Here is an 8,947-nt window from a genome sequence, read left to right as displayed (position 1 = left end):
CTTGCCTGTGACGATCTCAGCTCCCACTGAAACCAAGATCCGTCGATTCCGAATATCCATAGATGGAGTATCTAATGTCATTAAATACTTGATCCGTTTACGTACTATTTGTGTGACCCTACGGGTTCAGTCAAGAGTAAGCTGTGGATTAATATCATTAATTCCACTTGAACTGAAGCGGCCTCTAGCTAGGCATTCAGCTCACTTGATCTCACTGAATTATTAACTTGTTAATTAATACTGAACCGCATTTATTAGACTTAACATAGAATGCATACTTGGACCAAGGGCATTATTTCCTTCAGTAGGCACTTGCATAACATAGATTGCATAATGTTTCCTAATAGGTAAGCAAAAGGGTCAATGGGTATTTGTCAGGAACATGAAAATCCAAGGCTATCATGTTCCTCTTAAAAAACCCCCACCGCATCATGGAGTTCAAAATAAGCATTGCAACATTAACATGAGTTTCTTGCAAAAGGCTTGATGCATATCGCCTTTCTCTAGTACTTAGCTTTCACACATACTAAATTGTCATACTAATAATAGGTTTCACACAACAAAAGGGGCCTGATAATAGCTTTCATACATAACCCAACCTTGCTGGAATTGATCACTTCTTAGGCGCAGCAGTGTTCTCCAAAGCCGCCTGGTCATTCTCCTCAGAAGCCTCCAAAGCCGCCTGGTCATTCTCCTCATTCTCCTCAGAAGCCTCCTCAGTGTTCTCCTCCAAAGCCACCTTCTTGAGACACCACTGCAACGCATTGCTTTTAGAGAGAGCTACTGTTGGGCCAAGTTGAACCAAGATAGGTTTGGTACGGACCATCTCCGTTGCTGCCTTGATTGCTATATCATCCTTCTGTAAAGGATGCAAAAATAAGTGAGTTTGAGGTGTGAACAAAGAGTAGACGAAAGGTAGATTGCACATACGACCTGTATAACTGTATTCCGTAATTTACATCGATACAAAAGCTTTTCAATCAACATAGTACAACATACAAGTAGAACTGTATAAGAACTGTAGGCTGTAGGCCTGTACCTACTTCACTCCATTGCGCATGATTCGTTTCTCATATAATCTGTAGTCCAGCATCAGCCAAATTTCCCCCAAATTTTACATAATTTCTACATAGAAGATAATTTTTTAGTCTATAGACTATAATCTTACATATTCATTTACATAATTTCTACAAGAAAGTTAATTTTGTAGTCCATAGACTCTATAATCTTACATATTCACCAAAAAAAAGAAGTTGTTACTTGCTAGAGGGAGAGAGACTGAGCAGAAAGAACCGACATGTGTGGCTGTCAGCCTACCAAGTCCCTACTGATCACCACTGTGTTCGACTACTCGGGGTAAGTCGCGACTGCCTACACTTGGTTTGGCTGCTTTGAATCCGAGAGAGAAAAAAGAGAGAGGTGACTTAGTTAGAGTGAAAGGTAGAAACTGAAGATTCTAGATCTTAGAACTAAAGAAGGGGGAAAACAAAGATGGATTGGAAGTGAGGGAAGATGGAACCCCTTTTGAGCATAAGGATATCCAATCATGATGCATCGTTTTGCCCTTGGAGCAAATTTGTCACCTGACTTGATTGCGGGATAACAGAGACAACCAATTACTCTAAGATGACTTGGTTTATCAATATTCAAAGGAATTGTAGTCATATACTAATAATAATCATCGTCATAATCTAGGATGATTGATGCATGCAATGTGCAATAAAGAGAAGTGAGAATTCAAATGACTTGTAAATAAACCACATAGCTTTCATCTTTGACTTAACCAGAGGATTGCACGTCTTTTAAAAAAACAATTAACAAAAACATGATGCTGCTTGCCTAAATCAGTGTTATACGATGACGATGCAGGGGTCTTCCTTACAGTAAGATTCAGGTATGAAAACATGTAATACAAAGCATAGAATAAGCATAATTTTCAGGTAGCAATTGCTACATAATATTTGCCAATCAATCTTGACTGGGTTTAAGACATATGCACAGGAAAAAACAAAGAGTAGTGGCAAAGTGCAAAGAACATACAGTATGTTTGATTCGAAATATATCTTCAGCAGGCATCCTGAACAACGTTTCAGAGTCCGAAGTGAACATGGTTACTGAACGTGTCCCTGTACTGTCAGAGATGTCACAGTTGGTAGTTACCCTGCATTCATGGACCGAGAAAAATGTCATTAGTAGAAGTGGCGGTTTTGGAGGACTAATTTTGAGTTGTTAACAGCGAACCTGGGACAAGCCATAGATCCCTTCTGTGAACAGTTGGTGCATGTGTAGGCTTTCCCCACTGGAACATCTGTGCGTCTGCCACAATTACAACAGCCTATGTATGCATGCACCCTATCAAAGTCCAGCTCGGGGACAACAACTTTCACCCAGAGGCGCTCCTCTTGTATTGTATTAATGTTCTGTTACAACCAATGCATTATATTAGAGAGTAAGTGCGTTTATGTTGTTGTTTTTATCTTGCAAAGTTGTGGTTTTTATATGTAAATCTAGTGGGGTCTTAGAGCTGGATATATGAAGGCAGTGGTGAGATCAGATAGCCAATCTCTGTAACAAGTAAAAGGTTACATAAAAAACTCGAATAAAAGATTTCTTACTGTCTTCTGGTTGAGATCATCAAGGGTTATGATCACCCTTAATGGCGAGGGGTTCCTAACATCCAAGACTCTAGCCTGTCTGTTAGCGAGGATGTCCTGGTGAGTCAGTGCCCTGAAAAAACAAAGATGGTAATGAGTTGAGCAAAGATTTGTTTGATGTCAAAGTACAACAGATAGGAGATAGTATTACCAATCTGTGAGCGCATTTGCCCTAGCTCCGTTTGGATCATGAATAATCACAGTGGACATGCTTGTTGAGAGGGAGAAGCCTAGGCAAGAGCAAGTAAGTATGAAGTGGTTTTCTAGGATTTTACATGTACAGTGGAGACTATGTTCCTAGCTATTTGTAGACAGATAAGTGCTCAATACAGTTTGCGCAATCACTTAGTCGCCATAAATGATTTAAGAATTTCTTAAAAAAAGGTTTGCATACACATAATAATATCAAAACTTACAGCAGCAAATGAGGCACATATATCTCGGTACATAACCCCTTTAGAGGGAAAAGCTTCATCAAGCTAGATGCACACATGGACATAGGCCAAAATTGACCCCTTGGGAGTTTGACATGGTCTCGTGGTCTTGGGAGTTCCATATCGGGAGGAAGTTCTAGGTGTTATGCTTTACACCCGGTGCACGGGATTTATTCTAAAGAAAAGAATAATAATACGTCACCACCTAACGAGTACAAAACTATCAATGTAGTTCAGGTTCAATTCGATATCTTAATTCAGATTAATTTTGGCCGGGTGAAAGATCGGGTACTTTGCCTGAATTCTAGGGAGCGTAACCAGAATCAAATTCTTAAAATTACCGATTCCAACTACCTGATTGTTTAACTTATAGTGTTTATTTTGTAGTTTTATTGAACAAAAAATGGGGTCAATTTTATTTTTTTGAACATCATTTAATCAATCAAAACCATTTAAAAAAGCTAGATTATAACATCAGTTAAGCAAACCTAGGTGTAAATGCAAGGAGAAGGATAAGCAAACCTAGATTATGACATCAGCAATTTTACCCACAACTTCACACTGACTGCTTTCATGCACATTAGTTACTGTAGGGAGGTCATATGCTACTTTCATTTCTCAAGGATTTGGAGGCCTTAAGCCATACCAGGACCCTGAATGATTTAGAAGATGTCCTGATAGTCTTGTCAAAGCTGGACTTGAAGATCAGAGGCACTCCAACTTTGGTTGTTATAGCCTTTTATGTGCTTAGCCATCTTCATAACGTGCTCTTCTGGCTCAATTACATTTGGACCCGCCGTCACGAAGAAAGATTGGGTTGCCTTAAGTTGGGTATATAGAGATACGGAAGAATCCATATTTTCAGCGTATTTCCTTAGAGATGATGTCAAACTGCATATGCAATAAGGTCAAAGTACTCAGATTAGTTCTCTTAAGTTAAGATAATATATTAAGACAAATCATGTTTACGGAACAATGCAACAGGGTCAAAATCTGAAGATAAGAATATATCTATCAATGACCAATCTATCATATTTTAAGTCGCATATAACATGATCAACATTAGCTTATAATCAATACAAGATAATAACAGTTGGAAACCCCATGTCACTGTAATCTCTAGTGATCTTGATTTTAAAGATCACCCACACCATTAAGCCTTAAGAGGCAAAGAAGCAAAGAGATGACTTTATGCTTCTAAGGTCTGACACTGATAGCAAACAATGAGGATTCTTTTGCTCATTTTCACAATTACCTTTAGTAGTAAAGAAAAAGAAAACCAATAGCTGATATTTATTAGTATTGTGATTAGATATGATATATGCACAAGTAAAGGGAAAAGGACAATCAACAATAAAAGGGTTATGCTGCCTTAATGCCTGTAAGGAATTTGAGTTACAATGAGTTACAACAAGTTACAGTACCGGTTGACAACGTATTCCAACGACACAGAAATGAAGACCGAAAGGCAAAGACAACACAGAAAAGAAGGTCAACGTCGTGTTTAATGAACCTAAAAGCCACACCAGGTAATCAAAATGACTCAAGTCATCAGGATGACCTTCATCTAACAGCTTCACGAACAAGTTAATCCAAATTCTATATTGAAAAGAGTGAAATTTCCATATTACAGGTCTTACCAAATCCATTTTGACAACAACTGATAACAAGAATAGCAACTTTTTTACCACAAGAAGTCAAATCTCAAATCAATCAGAAATAGAAAATGTAATAGACCATTTACAGAACTGAATTCAGTAGCAGTAATATTAACCCCAAAAAACAATTTTATCACCCTAAAAAAAACCCAAAAAGCAGTTAAAAAACTTGATTTACACCCACGAAGCAGAAAGACCAAGGTCAGCAGCAATTGAAGACAAAAACTGAAGAAAATCAGTCATTAGCAAAATCCTAAAACATGATTAAGAAGTGATTAACTTCAACCCATCTATAAATACATGATTACAAGTATCTACAAAACCCCAAGTCATTAGCTGCCCTGACTATCAACCTCATAATTAAAGATTGAAGGGAGCAAAGTATATGAACCTGATAAAATCACTTAGTTGAACTTGCTTCAATTTGAATTGGAAAACAAAATATTGTACAACTTTTCATTCAAATTCTTCCAAAACAACAATCAACAACATACTAAACCTGAAAATAAAATCAGTTAAAACAATAATTAAGACCTTTGAATTAACAATCCCAAGATCCTCATTCCTCAATGCAAATCAAAATACCCAATTTGGAAACTATAAACTTCCACCATGAACAAACCCATATTAATTTCTCACTAAAATAATCAAAAATTCCAAAATTGATAAAACTTGAGCTAAAAATCAAATATTTTCCTCCAAAAATAAAGAAAAAAACAACAAACTCACATTATGGATGTCGGAGGGCGGCAAATCAGGTGGTGACCATGGCTCCGACGAATTAGAAAACAATAAAGTACACCCAGAAAAATTGAAAACAAAACATAGTACAAAACCAAAAAAAAATTACAGAAATAAAGAGAAAAGAGGATTAAAGAAAAAAACCTTTAATTTTGGAGATATCTCCAAATTTTTCTCTCTCTCTCTGTCAACAAGATTTCCAATAACAACTTGGAGGATTCCATAGATTTTTTGAATCTGTGCTTTGCATTGGAATCCTCGAAGGTGTTATTTGGAGACCTTGCCAGAGACGACGATGGAGCGCTGCAGATCGGATTATGAAGTTGGATCGCATTTACCAGCAGATCGAAGAACAAAGGTAGGAGAGAAGATGGCGGAGGGGCAACCGCGATGAAGAGGAGGGTGGAGGCACCTATTGCTTTCTTCTGGTTCATTGAAATCCCAAAATTAGGGATTTAGGGTTTGCTGTTAATTCAGAGTATAGGTAGGAAATAGGCGAAGGAGAGAAGAAGATAGAGGAGCTGTACGAAGACAATGGAAGATGGAGATAAAAACCGAGAAAGGTCAAGAACGCCATTGCAGAGGGGAGGAGTAGAAGGACGCAGGAGGGCGAAGACAGGGAAGAGGGACACCTGGATAATTTGTTCATGGAAAATTGACAGCTGGTAATGGCAGGGGATGTTCATGGAAAATTGACAGCTGGTAATGGCAGGGGCGTAATTAATGAAGGAACTTAAGGACGTGGACGTAAATCCACTATTCTTAAGGAGAGTTAAGAAGAGAGTTCTTGCTTTTAAAAGGGGTAGGATATGTTTGGAGGGGATTTCGGCTATTACCTTCATCTTATATGAGTACTGCATGTTAGCATTTTATGGTTATTTATGTTGAATTTATATGGATTATTAGTTGTCGTTTAGTAATATGGATTTGGTTCTTGGTGTTCTGTTTTGATATGGAGATAATGGCATGGTGTTGCGTCTTATATGGCTTATCATACGTACTCCGTAGTACTTAACTCAATCAATTTGCAATTTTGTTCCAACATTTAAACGACTTTATCAATTAGTTTTTTTTAAGTGACGGATTCACTTATTATGGGAAATGGAATCCCGGAGTTTAAGTCGTTAACTATGAGGTTGCGGTGACTCCAAATATCCGATATAATATTATTTTGATTATTTTAATACCTATTATTTTATGTGACTTGGGTCACCCTTCGAAATGGTTTTTGAGATAAAGATATCCGAAGGGACAGATTCTCAATGGAGAGGAGCATGCAACTCTAACGGACGGATTCCGTTGAGTATACCGTTTTAGTTCATTGTCGTCGTTCGACTCTAGTAGCTTCCGGGTGTTGTCTACTAGGTTGAGAGTGTGGCCATACTTAGACTAGAGACGTATTCTCGAAGGACGTATTCCTGACTTTGACTATATAAGAACAGTGTCTTGCGATTCACTTGCACTCCGTTCTTACCTCTAAATTATAAATGTTATATATTTTACTACGTTATTGTACTTGGTAATGTCTTTGGGTAACTCTTCTTTTTAATTTTACTTATTATTATCTTTTTGAAGGATTCTTTATAAACTGTATGTCAATTTATGATCATATGTATTTCTATTTTATTTTGTGTTATCTATATTCTATGATTCTTATTATTTCTATTTAATTGGTTAATCTTGAGATGGGAGAGATGTTAGTTACTCCCCACTGATTGTGGAAATTTTGTTGTTCATTTTACAGGTTGTTTTCTTAGCTTATTTGGGCTTGGACTTGGGCTTCGAGTGAGAATAAAACAAATAGAGTTTATTTTACTTTAAACTTTCTATTTTGGTTTTGTGGTTATGTTTTGCCTCATTTGAGACATTTATTTTGATTACTTTATATTTTATTTTATTGGTTTGACAATTTAGTGTTTAAACCCCTTCTTTATTATTGTAGTGGAAATCCCAGAAGACGGTGTTTCCGCCACCGTCAATATAAATAGCACTTTAAATTCCTTATTTTCTCTTTTAGAATTTCTGGGTTGTTACATATTAGGATAGGAACTTAAATCAGATGTTGAAGTTCCTGATATGCACTTGGAACAACTACTGGAGTTCCTGAGTTGGAAGCAGTACAAGCTAGAGTTTCAAAGTCACCAAAGGAACAACACACATTACAAATTGAGTGTTCTTCATACTCACAAGAAAAGCTACAGACTCATGGCTACGAGTTCCTCTATGAGCATAAGAGGAACTCATCAATGTTCCAGAGCAGGAACAAGTGAAGCTTCAGAGCTGAATGCCTCACAAAAGAAAGATATAAAAGTCTAGGTAGTTTACTGTACTTAGAATTTATTTCATGTAAAGTATTAATTCTGCTTTTGATATATAAGGAACTCAAGGAACCTAGGATTGTCTTTGTGTATTTATCTAATATCTGGCGAGTAAGTTTTAAGGAAATTATTTAACTAAATAAATGATTCTTTTCATTAAATAAAAATCAGATTTTCCTTAAAGATTTTGTTTACTAAATAAAAACAGTTTTGATATTCCTAAAATCTCTCCTATTATTTTGTAAAAGCTACAAACTGATTTCTGGTAAAAACTAAGTGGTTGATTTGGTCTAAACCACGTTTATTGATTAAGGAAGTTGAGGGAGAAGTGGTCTTCCCTTGATCCTCAAGTCAAGGGAGGTGGAAACCAAAGTGACTGGCAGTTGGCAGTTGTGTTTTTGAAGGGATCTAACCCTAGGGATAAAACTCTATAAAAGGCCAGACATTCTATTGGAAAAACTACACAAACATTCTAAGAGTCTTGCATTCCTAAATCGTTTTGTTAAATCTTTTCTAAAACAGTTTGTGTCCTAGCAAAAGTGCGACGCAAATGACTTTTTTTAAAACATGCTCAAAAGTCATTTGCGTCGCACTTTTGCTAAACTGAAAAGTCATTTGTGTCGCAGTTTAGTTAAACTGCGACGCAAATGACTTTTCAGTAGGTAAAAAAAAGGTCATTTGCGTCGCAGTTTAACTAAACAGCGACGCAAATGACTTTTACAGGATGATAAAATAAGGTAACTAAACTGCGACGCAAATGACTCTTATTTGCGTCGCCCAAAAGTGCGACGCAAAAGACTTTTTTCATTTGCGTCAGTGCGACACAAATGGGCTTAAATGACCGACGCAAATGACTGTTTTTCCACTAGTGCACCATGGCGTAGACTTATGAATTTTAAGATCCGTCCATGGTACGAGCTTAAACTGCATAAGTTTATGCCATGGTCGAAGCTAAAAACTCACAAGTATGTACCATGGTACAAGCTTAAAATTCATAAGCCTGTACCATGGTACAAGATAAAAATATACTACCTCCGTTCCTAAATGATCTTTACGGTTACTATTTGCACGGTAATTAAGGAATTTTGGTGAACATGTGATGGTGGGGTAACAAATGGAAAATGAGTGGCTATAAATTGTCC

The 8,947-nt window shown here is 36.9% G+C and overlaps 1 protein-coding gene across 3 annotated transcripts; it reads right to left on the bottom strand.

Annotated features, from left to right (window-relative positions):
* Nucleotides 1-432: 432 nt before the first annotated feature.
* Nucleotides 433-6,314, bottom strand: LOC110804570 (uncharacterized). Of its 3 annotated transcripts, XM_022010176.2 has the most exons (8): nt 5,632-6,314; nt 3,611-3,979; nt 3,071-3,263; nt 2,806-2,884; nt 2,616-2,727; nt 2,242-2,420; nt 2,041-2,161; nt 433-859 (listed from the first exon to the last, which is right to left on the bottom strand). In XM_022010176.2, exons 3-8 carry the CDS (start codon nt 3,087-3,089, stop codon nt 614-616), a joined length of 756 nt encoding a protein of 251 aa, XP_021865868.1. In that variant the 5' UTR covers nt 3,090-3,263; nt 3,611-3,979; nt 5,632-6,314; the 3' UTR covers nt 433-613. The 3 variants fall into 3 exon arrangements, with proteins under 3 accessions (XP_021865868.1, XP_056696489.1, XP_021865870.1); XM_056840511.1 differs by having other exon boundaries at nt 3,071-3,979; XM_022010178.2 differs by lacking the exon at nt 3,071-3,263 and having other exon boundaries at nt 5,632-6,312.
* Nucleotides 6,315-8,947: the final 2,633 nt, after the last annotated feature.

The sequence above is a fragment of the Spinacia oleracea genome, chromosome 3, assembly GCF_020520425.1.
Source record: "Spinacia oleracea cultivar Varoflay chromosome 3, BTI_SOV_V1, whole genome shotgun sequence".
NCBI lineage: Eukaryota > Viridiplantae > Streptophyta > Magnoliopsida > Caryophyllales > Amaranthaceae > Spinacia > Spinacia oleracea.
Note: the sequence above shows the minus strand (reverse complement) of the source record. Positions and strands in the feature narration are given on the sequence as shown.

Coding starts and splice junctions, on each gene's coding strand:
- LOC110804570 (XM_056840511.1), bottom strand. Junction 2,728..2,805: donor GCAAATGCGCTCACAGATTG/GTAATACTATCT, acceptor TTGTTTTTTCAG/GGCACTGACTCACCAGGACA. Junction 2,162..2,241: donor GGATCTATGGCTTGTCCCAG/GTTCGCTGTTAA, acceptor CCATGAATGCAG/GGTAACTACCAACTGTGACA.